At 35.9% G+C, this 18,365-nt stretch overlaps 1 protein-coding gene across 10 annotated transcripts in view; it reads right to left on the reverse strand.

Annotated features, from left to right (window-relative positions):
• Positions 1-18,365, reverse strand: part of DCAF6 (DDB1 and CUL4 associated factor 6) — a 72,927-nt gene that overhangs the window by 52,762 nt on the left and 1,800 nt on the right. For all 10 annotated transcript variants that reach the window (XM_081122298.1, XM_081122306.1, XM_081122303.1 and 7 more), the window contains exons 2-6: positions 11,162-11,223; positions 9,104-9,196; positions 6,581-6,766; positions 4,798-4,911; positions 2,015-2,150 (exon numbers count right to left, since the gene is read on the reverse strand). In XM_081122298.1, the coding sequence (XP_080978424.1) occupies positions 2,015-2,150; positions 4,798-4,911; positions 6,581-6,766; positions 9,104-9,196; positions 11,162-11,223 (591 nt within the window). The remainder of the gene's footprint in view (positions 1-2,014; positions 2,151-4,797; positions 4,912-6,580; positions 6,767-9,103; positions 9,197-11,161; positions 11,224-18,365) is intronic.

Raw genomic sequence — 18,365 nt, forward strand, 5'->3', positions numbered from 1 at the left:
TTTAATTCACTGTGGTAGTCATTAATACAATGCAATATGACAGACCGGGTACAATGGGCACTTTGGGTCCTGAGGGGCCTGGGAATGCTCAATTCTAAGAATCTAAATAACACACCAAGTTGTACAATCCTGCACAATGAGGTCTTGCCCAAAATGTCAATTGGGTCCCATGTGTTAAGGAACAATAATGAAGCCTGTAATTTCGTATTATATTAATACTATTTCCCCAAATGTGCATATCCGAATAGACAAGACTACTCAATCACCATTCAGAAAAAAATAATCCCCGCTGGCCTTCCCGTTTCAATAACCATTTTTGATGGATATAAATTGACAATGAGATTGACATTGTGTTCATTTCTGGCCAAGTCCACTTTTACTTTTAACAATGTAATTTATATGAAAATATATAAATATGTATATATATTTGATGTTTGTGGTGCGTGTTTAAGTATTCCTGGCTTCCCTTACTGAGAAAATACTAATGGAGGTTAGCTCTGAATGGGAATTTCAGAAGTGATTTGATCTCATAGTGGATGAGAAGGGCTGGAGGCGAGGAGTTTAAGGTGGACTCAGATCCAGTGCTGCAACATCACTAACAGCACTTTACCTTGGCTAAGCAGGCATAACCACATGATATACACTCACACCCAGTCACTGTTCTTTCCCAGCTTTTCTCCCCACCATGCTTACCATATCCTCTTAGTTTAAAAATGGCCAAGAGAAATTAGGAAAACCAAGTGTGGGGGGCTGGACAATGTCCCCCACCCCACCAATTCATGTGTACCCAGGACCTCAGAATGTGATCTGATTTGGAAATAAGGTCTTTGTAGATGTAATAAGTACAATGAGGTCATGCTGGCTTAGGGTGGGTCCTAAAGCCAGTATGGCCAGTGTTCTCAGGAGAGAGAAATGTGGACACAGACATACACAGGGGAGAAGGCAGGTAAATATGGAAGCAGAAATCGAAGTGATACATTTAAAAGCCAAGAGATGCTAAGGATTGCCAGTGGCCACCATAAGGAAGCAAGGAGAGCCCTGGCCAGGTGGTTCAGTTGGTTAGAGCATCATCCCCATATGTTAAGGTTGGGGGTTCAATCCCTGGTCAGGGCACATACAAGAATCAATCAATGAATGCATAAATGAGTAGAACAACAAATCGATCTTTTTTTCTTTTTCTTTCTTTTTTTTTAAAATATATCTTTATTGATTTCAGAGAGAGGAGAGAGGGAGAGAGAGAGATAGAAACATCAATGATGAGAGAGTCATTGATCGGCTGCAGCCCACAACCCGGGCATGTGCCCTGACCGGGAACCGAACCCTGATCGCCTGGATCCTAGGTCGATGCTTAACCGCTGAGCCACACCCGGCCAGGCACAACAAATCGATCTTCCTCTCCCTCTCTTTCCCTCTCCCCCTTTCCTCTCTCTCTAAAATCAATAAATAAAAATTTTAAAAAAAGGAAGCAAGGAGATAAGCATGCAACAGATTTTCCCTGAGAGCCTCCAGCACAAAACAATCCTGCAAAACCTTCACTTCAGCCTTTGAATTATGAGACAATAAGTTTATGTTATTATAAACTACCCAGTACACAGCCCTAGGAAACTAATATAGTCGGCCCTTGATATCCGTGGGTTTCAAACCTACAGATTTAACCACCCACGGAAGGAAAATAGTAATTTCCATCACTGGAGGGCTGAATATGTGCACTGTTCCAAGCCATTTTATAAGGGACTTGAGCATGTGGGGATTTTGTTACCCAACGGGTCCTGGAACCATGCCTGCGGATACTAAGGGATGACTGTACATCATCTGTCACAACTTTTTATAGTGATAAACTGCAGATAAGATCATAAAAACTTGGTGAAATGCTGTTTCTTATAATACATATTATTTAAATACATTCTACTTACTAAACCGTATGACAAACTAATAAAATTTTAAAATTGCAAATATCCTATTTATTCCCTGAACTGACGTAATCTTATATTTTCTTTAATGTATATCTTTGTACCTGTAGCTCTTGTGCCCAGCATTCTCCGGTCATATATTCGGACTGAGCTATCAGAACAACCCACAGCAAGATAATACGGTATTGGTGGACAAATGGCCACAGAAGTAGCAGCACGTCGGCAGTTAATTAGAATATCCTACAAAAGATAAAATAAGCAGTTACATAGCACTTTATAGTAGAAATGATCCTATATTGCAAAATGTTCTCTTCAATCAGAAGGAAATAACCTTTCCCAGAAATTCTAATTCAGTCAGTATGGCAATGAAAGGGGGAAAACATGGTTTCCTTTTATTTTTCAGATTCCTTTCTACCAGTGTTTCTAACACATTTGGCTTATGCAAAAGTAAAGTAAATACATGCAGTCACTATTCCTCGGCAGTTTACCACTCTAAGAAAAATTCTGTTTTCTTTAGTTTGCTATACAACTCCAAAACTAACTTCTAAACACAAATTGTATGCTTTCCTTACGAACCAAACAAAATAAGAAAACGTATATGGAAATACTAAATTTAATTAGAGATTTAAAAACAATCACTATCTGAGTGACACAAAATATATTCTGAAGAGGAAAAAATAAAAATTGTTCCCAGATATAAAGACTCAAACAGCAGCTAATCAATAGAGGCTACAAAAGAGCCAGTGATAATTCAAGAAACTCATCATTTATAGTATCACAGTTTAATCCCCTTTTCAAAACTAGCTGCACTTCAAATGATAATGTAATACAACTTGAATTATTTCTCAGAAATGCCCCTAAATATCCTCATGCTCATGCATAATAAACATCTTCAGAAATGTAAAATACTCACATATGTAATGTGTCAGTAAGTTATTAACCACATTAGAAATGCTGCTGCTTTGGTCCACTGGACAGTAAAGATAGAGGCATAACCTACCTTTGTCTGTGATAAGCACTAATGGTTATTTTATATGGTACTCATAATATTTTAGTTCTAACTGTTGCTACTAAAATATAACAAAAGTATTATTAGCTGATTTTAAACTTTTATATTTTTGTTAACTTGTAAAAGCTTTCTCCTTACCAGTTCAAAAACAAAGTACACACACATGCACACGCACAAACCCTTAAGACAGGTTTTACTATAAAGTCACTACTTATCTCTCTGTAAGCATTAGAAAATGTATGAGCTATGATGCCAAATTTATACCCTTAAGGTGTTCTGTTAATTTTACACTCTTTTGTCTACGATGCAAGCCCCTCACTTTTCTCAGTACAGCTGTGTTTTTAGAATACATTCACCTTAGGTTTTATTTCGTTATTGACCTCAGAACATTATTCCTATTACACAGAATTTGTTCACCAAAGCCTTCTGTAATTGTTTTAGTAGTTAAGGACTGCTTTAGTTGCCAGTTTTTCTTCATTCTTTGGCCTCTATTCATTTTTATATATAAAGAAATCAAGTTTTATTAAGGAAAATCTTAACAATATTTTCACTTATTAGATTTGCTTTCACCTTTATTTTTACTGGGTTTTTGGTTATAGAAACACAATTAAATCCAACTACATTGCACACTAAAATATGGCTTAAAAGAATCTGGCATAACAAATTTTAGGACCTACCATTTATTAAGAAACAGGTATACCAAATAACCCTAGTAAACAACCTGATATTTTAAACTTATTCCGCCTTTTATTTGTTCAATGCTTTCCTAGTTGTGTGTGTGCATACACATATGTAACATAAAAACTGACTTAGAATCATACATTTAAAATTTTTTTTTTTTCTGTTTCAATATAAAAAATAGAAAATAATCTCTCTCCCCCCAAGAATGTTAACAATAGTAACTGGTTTAATTAGCAAGCAGTTAACCTCATTACTGGTAATTCTTCTTTGGGGGTGGGGACTTTCAGTATACATATATTTAGCAATACTTTCTTATTTCATTTAGTACTTCAAAATGATCTGAGAAGAAAGCCACTGTGTCTGAACAACATTTGGGGTTAGCTATCTGGGGCCATTATATGATTTCTCAGGCCTTTTTCAGGTTTAAAATAGTATTAAAAATACAAAATTGATACTGAAGCTATGCTTTTAGAGAAGTGAGCTAAATCTGAATGAACACATTGATAGAATGGTATCTTGTTAGTTAAAAAAGGAGAACATATAACTGTTGGTTCAAAAGTCAGGGTAAAAACAAAAAGAAGACACTAAACTAGTACACACTTTCATCATGGCAATTGGTGAGCCAAAATTATCTCCATAAGTAAGTGGGATATATTGATAAATGCTTCAAGTTTTTAATGCTAGAGTATATAGTGAACGATTTTCATATATATATTTGAAATGTACAATCAAAATACAAGTTCCCTAACTTTACTATTAACATTTTAATGTAAAAAAATTGATTATAAAATATATGCTATTGAAGATTTTAGCAAAACAACTGACCCATAACCTCATAATCCAGAGATAATTTACTGTTCAATTTTTTTTTATCTTTACCTGAGGATATTTTTTCTTTTGATTTTTTTAGAGAGGAAGGGAGGGTGGGAGGGAAGAAGGAAGGGAGGGAGGGAGAAACATTGATGTAAGAGAGACACATCAATTGATTAATTGGTTGCCTTCTGCACAAGCCCTGACCATGGCTAGGGATTGAACCTGTAACCCAGGTACAGTCCCTTGACCAGGAATCAAACCCGCAACCCTTCAGTGAGTAGGCTGACATTCTAACCACTGAGCAACACTGGCCAGGGCTTACTGTTCAATTTTAATCATCATCTTAAATATTTTGCATCATTTATACAAAAAGTTGATTCTTACATCTTTGCAATCTTCTTTTGTGCAGCTAGTTTTGATGCGCGTGTCAAACCACCTAACAGTTCCATCTTCACCACAAGAAAGGAAAGTATGAGGGTCATTGGGTACAGTCATAATCTGAAAATGAGAGCAAAAGTCCAGGTACTCTTATTACACATTCAAGCAGATGGCTTTGAGAAGCATTGCTACTGTTTCATAAGATTAAGGCAAAAGCAACTAAGAAACACTTATTTTAATTATTTATGAATTACCCATACCATAAGTCAAAACAGTACAATGCATACAGAAATATGCAAGTAATTGTTAAATTAATATGACTCATTACTCTGAAGTTTGACATTAATGTTCCTGCATATAAAAAGTTCTTTAAAATTATAAACTTCTAACAACTTTAAGAAGAAAAATTCTCCCACAGGAAACTTGTTCAAACTATTCAAAGCCGAATTTTTATGTTTTCTGGATATAAATATACATTTGTACTATAAACACATAATTTCTTCTATGATAATGTTTAAGAAAAATATAAGATGCTGAATTGATTAAAGCATTTAAACTGATCTCTCAAGAACTGTGACAAAATTTCATGATTAAGACACTCAACAAACTAGGAAAGAGAGGCAATTACCTCAACATAATAAAACACCATATATGAGAAGGTCATGGCTAATATCATACTCAATGGTGAAACCTGAAAGCGTTCCCTCTAAGATCAGGAACAAGAGAAGAAAGCCCACTCTCATTATTTCTATTCAATACAGTATTGGAAGTTCTAGCTAGAGCAATTGGGCAAAAAAAAAATCATCAAAATTGAAAAAGTGTCTCTGATTGAAGATGACAAGATATGTACATTAGTCTAAGGATTTCACACACACACACAAACCATCAAAACTAATAAATGAATGCAGCAAAGTCGCAGATTAACAAATCAACACAAATATTAGTGTGTTTCTTCTATGCACTAACAATGAACAATCTGAAAAGGAAATTATAACAGAAGCACAAATAATGAAATACTTAGAAATAAACTTATTCAAGGAGGTGAAAGTGTTGTATGTGTAAAACTATAAAACACTGCTGAAAGAAATTAAAGAATATACAAATGAAAAGAGACCTATGCTCATGAACTAGACGACTTAATACTGTTTAAATGTCCATACTATACAAGGTGATCTTAGATTTAATGCAATTTCTATCAAAATCCCAGTGGCATTTTTTTTTTTACAGAACCAGAAAAAAAATCTTAAAATTCACATGGAATCTCAAAGGACACAAAATAGCCAACACAATCTGAACAAAGAAAAACAAAGCTGGAGGCCTCGCACCTGCTGCCTTCAAAGAACATTACAAACTTACGGCATTTGAAACATTACGGTGCTGGCATAGCGACGGGCACGCTGACCAACAGATGGACATGGCTTTACGCCAGACGGTGATGAAGTGCGCAAGAGGTGAAAGCCCAGCAGAGCCCGAAGCACAATACACAAGCATATTTTAAAGGCCGACGCCTGTTTGCCAAGAGTATGGTTGCTCACACAATTACAAACCCTATTACTGTTACTCATATTATTTCTTAACTTTATTCACAAGCTTATCAAGACCCATTTTCTCAAATAGTTTACTGAAATCTAGATATTATGTCAATGATTTCTTTGCTTATAAACTCATGAATGTGTGTATATACACATACACAAACCCACACATATGTAGTTACATACATGCACCATACATACACTTACACAAAAACATACACTTATGAATCACACATATAATCATAACAATGCTGTACCTCATAGGTAGTTCCATAATGGCACGTAAATTGGCATTGTCTGTTGGTTTCTGCATCTTGCTCAACATTGGTATAAAATATTACTCCATCTCCAGAGCAGGAGACAATCTGCTTATCGTTTGTGCACGGTAAGAACTTTGCACTGAATATATTTGCTCGGTGCCCTGAACGAATTGTTGTCAAAACCTGAAACACACAGAGAAGGTAGTTGTTGGTAATTTATTATTTCCTAGAAATAAACATTCATATTTAACATAATCACAGCTAGGAATAAATTCTTATTAATATTCCCATCTCAGTGAAAATTATCATTTGATTCCAAACTATTATAATCAGAAAAGAAAGGATCAGAATCACTCATATTTTCTTTTCCCCCTGAGATGTGAAGACGACTATCAGTTTGAACTGATGGCTCCTCACTATCAAGGCAGTTGTTTGTTACTTTTAGGACTATTTTAAAAGTACTTAATCAAGCATTTTTCACTGTCTTCAGTGGGAGGATTGGTCCAAATAAACTAGTCCATAATTTCTGAAAACAAAACTTCTCCTTTTAATATATTTGAGATTTATGATATATATGATTAAGATATACCATTATAAGAAGCACCTCTAATCTCCTAACTCTATATGTAGTGTTTTGAAACTTTCATTGGCAATAAATTAATCTTCTCATGAACTCACAGTATCTAAAAACAGAGTGACACTATAAGAAAAGATTTAACTCAGGATCAAAAAACTATTTTCCTATATAATGACTCATCAGTGTTTTACAATAAAAAATACTTCTATATGATACCGAATTTGGAACTATTAATACAGCTGTGTGAAAACAATGCTCTTGTTACCTTTAAACTCTCTGAAAGTATTTTCTGATTAATCCTTTCTCAAATTGGAACTGAAGATGGGTAATGAGCAATCGCTTTCAAATACACATAATATACTAGGAACCATGCATACGCAAAGGTCATTTTTTTAAAAGGCAATTAAAGGACAAACATGATCTTTTAAAAATTATGCCACTGGGCATTTTCACAAAAGAACTGAAAGCAGGGTTTGAAGGGATGTTTGTACACTTACATTCATGGCAGCGTTACTCACAACAGACAACAGCAGAAGGAACCCAAGTGTCCACCGACAGAGGAAGGGATAAACAAAATGGGGTCTATCCACATAATAGAATATTATGCAGCTTTAAAAGGGATGTAAATCCTGACACATGCTGCAATGTGGGTGAACCTTGGGAACATTATGCTAAGTGAAATTAGCCAGTCACAACAGGACAAATGCTACATAAACACATGAAGTTCATTAACATCGAACTATGGCCAGCAGCACCAGCTATTGTAATATAGAAGTAGATGCAGAACTTAGAGTAGTCAGATTCACAGACACAGAAGTAGAATGGTGGTTGCCGGGGGCAGGGGGAGGGGCGGGTTGGGGAACTGTTGTTTAATGGGCAGAGTTTGAGTTTTGCAAAATGAAGAGTTCTGTAGCTGGATGGCAGTGATGGTATCACCATAAGGTGAATGCATATAATGTCACTGAACTGAATTCCTAAAAGTGGTTAAGATGGTTAATTTCATGTTATGTGCATTTTATCATAATTAAAAATAATAATAAAGCTCTGCATCTTTTAAAGAAATTCCACTGGTACCTAGATGTGTACTTTGTATAAGAACTGAAATTCTGAGTGAAGATCAAAAAGCATTTCAATACATACATTGTTTCAAGAAATTTCTCCACTGTATGAAAAAGGTTGCCAATAATTATAGAGCTAGGAGAAGTAGAGCTTGAAAACATCAAGTTTCCCTCTGCTAAGTCAGGACAATTAAGTAAAGCTGTCTCTTAAATAAAATTATGACCTATCTTTTCCATCAAGGACAGCCTCAATGTGAACCTCTTTTTAGGCTGAAGGACCACAAACATTTATTTAAATATCTTAACTGTTTGTAGGAAAATAAGAAATATATAAACTACTTATTTTGTAAGATTGCTAATATTAAATAAGGCTGACCATCTACCATGTTCTCATCAATATAAAAATATTTGCATGCTCCTAAATAAGAAATCAGAGGAAGAGCCAGTAAAAACCTGAACACAATCCTACCTGATAGCCTAGCTTACTGAACTGAATGTCATGAAGTATATACTAGAACTAAACCACTGTTTGTAAACTGAGAAAATCATGTTTCTTAACCTGCTTGGCTGAAAATTAGATTCTATGAGCATACAAGGAAAAAAAAATGGTTTATTGAGATAATGTCACTTTGGCAGTTTTATCCACTTGGATAACATGAAGCATGCTTACATATTCTAGAGTTAAAAGGCTGAATGAAATCTAACGTTTTCCTAAAGAAACTAGGGGAACTGGCTGTAATAACTTCCAAATTATGTAACAAACTTGAGCAAAATAAGAATATTCTATTACACATGCTCAGTCCATGATTATTTACAATTCCTTGATTTCTAGTTTCTTGATTTTTTTTCTCTCTCATTAAACTGTAGATTTTATAAACCACTTACCTTTCTGCTATAAGGATTACTAATTACTAACTTGGTGTCATCTGAGCCAGATAAAATATATTCTCCAGTCTCATTCCAACAGATTGTATTAACCTAAGAAGAGAGCAAAAAAGGAACTGCAGCAAACTGAACATAAAAATAAATATGCATCTTTTACTTAACTGATGGTTCAAAATTTATATCACTAATGAAAGTTGTGTCTATGGAAAATAGTACTGACCAGTTTACTTACTGAAAGTACATGCTGACTACCATTTAGCAAACACAATGTTCTGAAAATTCACAATGAAATGTCTGTCTCTTAAATTATTTTAATTAATTCATTTTATATCCAGAGACATAAAACCAGGTCACCTAAAAAGGAAATTAGAAAAACTTACTAAAAAGCTGCAGTGGTCAAGGCTGTGTGGTGCTGTCATGATCATAAACACACATCAAAGGAAATGGAATTGAGAATCAGAAATAAACCCTTACATTCATGGTCCAGTAATTTTTATCAAGGGGACTAAGACCATTCAATGGAGAAAGAATAGTCTTTTCAACATATAGTGCTGGGACTACTGGATATACACAAACAAAAGAATGAATTTAGACCCTTACTTCACACCATACATACAAACTAACGGAACATGATCAAACATCTAAATGGAAGAGCCAAACTAAGAAACTTTTAGAAGAACACATAGGTGTAAATCTTCATGAACACTAATACCACAATGAATTACTACTTCACACCTTGTAGGATGGCTATAATAATTTAAAAAAACAAACAGAAAACAGGAGGTGGTGAGGATGTCAGGAAATTGGAGCCCTTATACACTGCTGGGAAGAATGCAAAATAGCCTAACTCTTGGGAAAACAGTTTGGCAGCACCTCAAAAACTGACACAGTTACTCTGTGACCCAGTAATTCCACAACAAGAGCAGAAAAAATATGTCACACAAAAACTTGTACAAAAAAGTCCATAGCTGCATTATTCATAAGGGCCCACAGGGAAACTAACCCAAATATCATAAACAAAATGTGACTGCCCATTTGCTCATAACAAAATATCTGCATAATGAAATATTACTCAGCCACATGAAGTGCTGACACATTTTATGACATCATGAACCCTGAAAATGTTAATGATAGTAAAAGAAGCCAGTCTGAAAAGCCACATACTATCATTCCACTTACATAAACAGTCCAGAAGAGGCATATCTACAGAGACAGAAAGTAACTAGTGACAGCCAACAGCTAGGTGGGGAGGGCATGGGAGTGACTTATAAATGGTATGAACTTGCTTTTTCAGCTGCTGAAAATATACTGGAATTAGATAGTGGTGACAGCGGTACCACATTATGATTATATTTTTAAAACCACTGAATTATAAGGGGATAAATGGTGATGGAAGGAGACTTGACTTGGAGTGGTGAACACACAATATACAGTTGATGTATTATAGAATGGTAAACCTGAAACCTATATAATTTTATTAACCAATGTCACCCCAATAAATTCAATAAAATAGATAAATAAAAAAATAAATAACATAAAAAATAAGAATCTACCGAATTGCAAGTTAAGATGGGTGAATTTTATGGTATATGAATTGTACCTAAATTTTAAAAAAAGAATTAGACTTCCACTTCTAGTCAAGATGGAGTAACATGAACCATCTGCACTTTTAAAAAAACCCAGATGCTTTTCTAAATTCAAAATCACTTTAATGTTTTAATTCAGAAATTTATTCTTCCAATTTATTGATCAGTCACAATCTCTTCAGGGAGGTCCAGGGCATTTTTATTTTTTTTTAAGATTTTTAAATTGGGTTTTAGAGAGAGAGGACAGGGAAAGAGAGAGAAACATCAATGTGAGAACAAAACATCAATAGGCTGCCTCTGGCACGCCCCCTACCAGGGAATCCTGACCAGGAATCCAACCAGCAAACTTTCAGTGCTCTGGCTGACACCCAACCCACTGAGAACACTGGCAGGGCAGGCCTGGGGCATTTCATCAAATATCTGAATACTCAGTTTTAAAGTCCTCCACAGTCAAAAAGTAACTATTACTTACACAGCCATCATGCACATTCAGGGTTGCTTCAAGTTTTAATCTTTGGATAAATTCTCTTCTTCCTGTTTAAAAAGAAAGAACGAACTAAATAAATCCTACCATTTATTCCTGAGGAAAGTAGAACACTGAAGTTAAGAGCCTAGGATCTGCCATAAGTAGATTCAAGCTCTAATTTTAACTCCTCCACTTAGAAGCTGAGCGATATTGGGCAAATTAACCTCATCCTTCGCCCTAGTTTCCTCATTAGAGTACCCAGGAACCTCATATGGTTATTTTAAGGACTGAGTGATTGAAATGACAGAAAGGGCTCAGCAGTGTCTGGACCACAGTAAACACTGAGGGGTTCCCTTCATTCATCCATTCATCCAACAAATATAGAGTACTCACTCTGTTGCAAGTGGTATTCTAGGAGCTATGGTGGTAAAACAAAACAGAAAAAAATCCCTGTCCTCCAGTGAGGGATGGAAGACAATAAACAATATGACACTTGGTGAGGGTGCTACATGGAAAAGTAAAGCAGAGAAAGGGGTAAGAGAGGCCTGGAGGTGGAGAACAGGGTTTTCAGTTTTAAACAGGGTGGCGTACAGCATTTAATGCCGCCTCTACTTAAACACATCTCAATTTCAGACTTGTTAAAATATTTCAAAGCTCATTTAACAATGATGAAATGTGGCAACAAAAAAATAAAATCAACCTAAATGTCCATCAATAGCAGAACAGTTAAAATACTATAAAAATAGAATATGTTCCTTCTTTGAAAAAGAGAAATATGTTTCCCTTTAAGAAATGAATCATCCTTACCAAAGATGGACCAAAAAGCTTCATGTTTATTCAGAAGCTGTAATGAAAGGAAACTAAGTATATGACAAAGAATGATAATTAGCTAACTGTAATCAGACTGATGAAATCTCGGATAAAATTAAATTTGACTACGCTCTTTGTATACTGTCAGAGGGACAGATTCCTCTATTATGTTTTCTCACCATTCTACACAAAGATCAGTATCTTCTTGAAGCCAAATTGTTTTCTTTCTCCTTGCTTATAACTGGTAAGATGGCCAGGTAGAGGATGAACATATAGGTTAAAAAATAATTTTATTTTTGTGTGGGGAATGCTTTATGGTTCCAAAACTTATTGAAGTAAAACAATTTACAGAAATTCAGTAAGGTATTTTCATGAACTATTTTGTACTTTAACTTTTCATATCTGATTTTCAGTTATAAAAGATTATTAATAGCAAATAGATAAATTTAAAAAAATTATTTCCCCTTTGGCCAATGACAGGCTTGGTAATTCTACTGCGAACAGTTAAGAAAGTACTCAAATTAACAACATGACAACAATTCATTTAAATGCTTTTATAAAAGTACTAGAAACTTTTCCAAACTTTAAAAATTTGGTTTTGAAAACACAACTCTAGCCATTTCTATCTAAAGAAAATAATGGGGGTGCATGAGACAAAAGATGACAAAGTGAGGTTCAGCAAGAACTCTCATCTGTGAAATCTGTACATAAAATACGCTCCGAAACACAATAGTTAAGTAGCTCCTGAGAATTTCTGAACGTGCCTTTGGAGATCAAAATGGTTGCATGTTCACACATCCCATAAAATGTGCTTCTAAACTAATGAGTGTCAACACCCTCTACCCTTTCAGTAATTAAATGCACTACCAAGAAATGGGAGCTGAAAGCCACCAGAAAATAAGAACTGTAAGTTAAAAAAACTGAACCCCCTCAAATGAAAGTAAAAATAAACTCAACACCTGTTATAGAGAACTGCAAAGAGTCTGGCCTATTTGCAAGCTAACAAGTTACCTGCCATCTCATGGGTGCTGGCAGAAGACACAAGACTCTATATCTGTGTTCTGTCTCAAAGCCAAAAGCAAAGGATTTTACTACTCAAAGCACAAGCAGCACAGCAAGTGGTATGGGCTTCAGATTCACACTGTCCCCCTCATTCCCCCAATTCCCACTGGGCAATGTGGAGCAGCCTGGGTGCAACACTGTGCAAGTAATGGGACTGAATCACAGCTGGGCCCCCCTGAACTATGGGGACCCAAATCTTAGATCAAACAAACATGCCTGATATAAAGGACACATTATCTTCATTATACTGGACAATAAATAAATCTGCCCTCTGCCCCAGAGGGAGATACCAGATCTCCCAAAGCTATTCACTATATAAACATTCTTGGAAAGACAGACTGGAACAAAGCGCAAGTGACTCTCTGCTCAGGAGATGTGCAGAAATATAACAGAGCCATGGAAAACCCTTCCAACAATTACACACTTGTTATGGATGAATTTATCTATCATTGTGGCTTCCTACTCCAGTCTTTCTGCAACCCAAGCTGCCGCTTTATAATTCCATCCCCACCTCGACATTCTATTCAGTTTTAATAGATTATAAACTCCATAAAAAGAGGAACAAGTGCCTAGAACAGTGCCTAGCAAAAAGCAGGCACTCAATCTCTATTTGCTGAGTCAGTGATCAAATGAATGGGATTAAAGTCTTCACTCTGTTCTGTCATGTGTTTCACTCAATAATTAGGGATGAACATCTTTCTTTTTTTTAAAAAAAAAATCTTTATTCGAGAGAGAGAAAAGGAAAGAGAGAGAGAGAGTTGAAATATCACCGATGAGAGAGTCGTCACTGATCGGCTGCCTCCTGGATGCCCCCGACTGGGGATTGAGCCAGCAACCCGGGCATGTGCCCTGAACGGGAATCGAACCGCACTCTCCTGGATCCTAGGTGGATGCTTAACCCCTGAGCCACACTGGTTGGGCTCCAATGGTCTTTTTCAAGACATATTTTTCATGACCTCAGAGTATTATCTGCCACTAATATGCTGTCTTCCTGAAGTACCTCCCATAGCATCTTACCACATAACCAGAACTGAAAACCAAAGGGCGACAACACTCTGGAGAGACAGAACACAGATACAGAGGGATAAACAGAACAAAGGATGTGTAAGACTTGTACACTATAAAATATAAAAACATAAGACACTGCTAAGGGAAATAAAAGAACACCTAAAAAAAACAATAGAGAAGAAAACCCTGTTCATGTTCAACTGATTTTCAACAAAGGGAAAAGGACCGCCTTTTCCCAAATGGTGCTGGATCAATGCACATTCATAGGCAAAGAAATGAAACGTGACCCTTACCTGATAGCATAACTCAAAGTTGTTCATAGGCCTAAATGTAAGGGTTAAAAATAGAAAACTTCTAAAAAAAAGAAGCATAGAAATCATTGTGACCTTGGGTTAGGGAGAAAGTCTTAAATAGGACACCAAAAGACTGCTATGAAAAATAAAGAGCAAGATAAACTGGGAGAAAATATCTGCAAAATGCGTATCTGATAAGGACCTGTATCAAGAATATGTGTAATCTATTGATACATGTGGAATCTAAAGAACTTAATAAACTGATGAACAGAATAGATTCAATGACATGAAAGCATGATCAGACTGAGGAATCTCAGAGGGAAGGATGGCGGGGGTGGGGAAGTAGAGAGGGAAGAGATTAACCAAAGAATTTATATGCATATGTGCATAGCCCAAGGACACAGACAATGGCGTGGTGAGGGCCTTCGAAGGGGGGTAGGGTGGGATAGAATGAGTCATTGGAGGGAAAAAGGGACATCTGTAATATTTTCAAAAACACAAAAAAATTTTTTTAAAAGAATATGTAAAGAATTCTTACATTGGCAAATCTGAACATTTAGCCAAAGTGAATGGGTGGCAAATAAACCATGAAAAAATACTCAACATCACTAATCGTGGGGATTAAAATCAACTGCAAATTAAAATGATAATAATGTACCTCTACGAACCTACTAGAAAGGCTAAAATTAGAAGGACTCACAATGCCAAGTGCTGATGAGAATATGGAACAGGGTGCTCAAACACTGCTGGTGGGAATGCCATGTGGTACAGTTACTGGAAAATAGTCTAGCGGTTTCTTGCAAAGTTAAACACACTTATACAATTCAGCAATCCCACTGTAGGTCTTTACCCAATAAATGAGGATTTAAAAGTGTCCTGCTCTAGCTTTATTTTCCAAGGTATAAATAAAAAGTTTCCATATTAGCCATCAGCAGTGTTTAAAAAAAGGTTTTAATCTGCTGTAAGTACTTGGGAACCCCCGCCACCCTAACCTTGAAGTCAACAAAATTCAATTACAGTTATAAAAACATACACACCATCTAGTATAGTTTTACACACCTCAAGAGGAGACTCATCAGTGGATATTCTCCTGGGTCAACACCAACATTTTCAACATGATAAAGAACAGAAATTAAAATGCACCCCCACCTAGTAAGGCTAAGTGCCATTCATAGGACCTTTTATTTCAGTTGTTTGTGTGTTATCTCAAGTTGCCATGTGTATGTACTTTTACTGTGGATCGGGTCAAAACATTTGCAAAACACTGACCTAAAACCTAACTGTAACACAAGTTCTGTGCTACCAAAAGCTCTTATCCCTTCTAAGCACGTTCACTTTATACCAGGAAGGGATGAAATCCTCAGCAGAGAGATCCTGTTGCCTGTATCTATGATAGATAACATGCCTCTGGTGGTCTTATCTTCAAGAATTAGCATATTCTGTTTGATGTGTTTTTCATATTTGACATTTGCACTCCTAAAATCAGACATTTTCCGATTTTCAGAGATTTCAAGACTAAAGAAACAAAATATAGATTTCCACTAACTTTTTCCCAGTAGCTAACAAGGAGACAAAGTCAGAATTTACTGACCCTCATATACTAAATTGTAACTTGGCAACACATTGTGGATTTGGTAAATATGAATGTAGATGTAATTTAGGATGTAATTCAGGATGTGCCAAAAACGGGGAACATCTGTAATACTCTCAAAAGTAAAAATTAATTAATTAAAAGAGTAAATGCAAAATTATCCATTCCAAAACATACTGACTTTAATAATATTCAAACACTGTCTTCCTCCTAATCCCCTTACAAAAAAAGATTTCAATCTCTACTGTAAAGTTGTCATGGACTGCCTGCTATATACCTCCCCTCCCCAAATTCCTCTCTTGAAATCCTGATCCCCAAGGTGGTGATATCAAGAAATGGGATCTTTGGGAGGTGAGTGGGATTAGATTAGGGCTTTTCTAAGAGACCCCAAAGAAGTAGCTAGCCCCTTCTGCAATATGAGGTTACAGTGCATAGATGGCTATGCACCAGGAAGCAGGCTCACCAAACAGAATCTGACCATGTGAACACCCTATCTCAGTCTTCCAGCCTCCAAATTTGTTAGAAATCAATTTCTCTTGTTTATAAGCCACCCAGTTTATGGCATTTTGTTACAGCAGCCTATACTGACCAAGACACTGCCTAATCATAATTCAAATATTTTATATCAAACATTTTATGCATTATAGCAAATAGCTTCTTCAAAAAATTTAATATTACTTTTGTGGATTACCATCCTTTAATTTAGAGGAGTTAGAAAGTGTCAATTCAAGTTGTAGACAAATCTGTCTAAAATGAGAGAAATATGGATAGAGGGAATGTACAGAAATTTTGTTTCTTTTATGAGCAATGTTTATCTTTATAAAATTATATATGCACTAAAATGTGTGGCTAATAAGTTATAACAATCACTGAATTCCAAAGCACTCCCATACAGCTATACAGCATGTTGATAAACTCTGAAATACTTAAACCTACAGGTGTCTCTAATTCGGGACTTTGACAATTAGTGTTTAAAAAAATAAATCCTACACTGAAATTTACATCAGGTTCGTAGAGATGACAATCCCTGTTCTACTGACTCAATCCATGCTCTATTAGTTCAGATGAATTTGGGGGCTATAACTAAACATACTTTTTCTCCTAATAACATATGACAAATTATCTTCATTCCCACAATGTAAAAGTATGTTTAGTGAACTGTAATTTTCTTTCATGGGAGGAAAAGAGATAATTAGCCAAATTTAAATAAAATGAGCAACAAAGCTTGACTACTACCACTGAAAAGATACATTCTATGGTAAAATAATTTGAAATGCAAATGTCATAAGGAAAATCTGTCAATTCATTCTCTCCCAATATCACTGTTATTTAACGATAACTGATTTTTAGAAATACAAATAATGGAAATAAATCAGAAATATAATTAACCTGCCCGGCCGGGCGTGGCTCAGCGGTTGAGCGTTGACCTAGGATCCAGGCCATCAGGGTTCGACTCCCGGTCAAGGCACATGCCCGGGGTTGTGGGCTCGATCAATGACTCTCTCATCATTGATGTTTCTATCTCTCTTTCTCCCTCTCCTGTCCTCTCTCTGAAATCAATAAAGATATATTTTAAAAAAAGAAAAAAAGAAATATAATTAACCTACAATACTATAGATAATCAAAATGTTTAAATCTCAAAAATGGGATCTATTTACTTTCTAAAACCCTTGGACTAGGACTTTTTAAAAGGAAGGCTTTATATGAGTACTTCAAAATATCATTTTAAAACTCTCATTAATTCAGGCACTACTAACGTGGATTTTGCTGTTTCCTGAATGTTAAACCAAGATTAGTACTGTAGTGTCGAAGAACTGGATAAATGAAGGCCAAGAAATTACAGGCTATTTTCATACTTAGAAAACCACTCTGAAAGGAAGCTGTTCAGAGAATGTGCTAATTATAAAGTATTTATTATTAGCACATTTCAAATATTATTTAAGATGAAGAACACCTTGTGTGCAAACACATATATTTGAAAATCTATCACTTAGACATTCTACTAAAGACAGGAGACTCCAGCCCTGGCGAGTGTGGCTCAGCAGTTAGAACTTTGGCCCATACACCCATCTTGGGTTCGATTCCCTGTCAAGGGCACTACCTGGGTTGCAAGTTCAATCCCTGCCCCGCTTGGGGCTTATGGGTTGGGGCGAGTGTGGGAGGCAGCCAATTGATGTTTCTCTCTCTCTCTGCATTCCTCCCTCCCTTCCTTCCACTCTCTGAAAAGCAACAGAAAAAACATCCTCAGGTGAGGATTAACAAACAGCAACAAAAAGACAGGAGACTCTTACTCTTCAGTTTTCCTCCGCCCAACACAAACTTCACTCCATTGGGAGTTAGAATAGGAAGGGGGGGAAATGTAGGGTTTTAATTTTAATTGACTCTTTCATAGACACAGCTGAACTAACTGAACCAGAAGAAAACATTATATGTAAACCTATATGTG

The sequence above is a fragment of the Miniopterus schreibersii genome (genome assembly GCF_964146895.1).
Source record: "Miniopterus schreibersii genome assembly, chromosome: 19".
Lineage (NCBI taxonomy): Eukaryota > Metazoa > Chordata > Mammalia > Chiroptera > Miniopteridae > Miniopterus > Miniopterus schreibersii.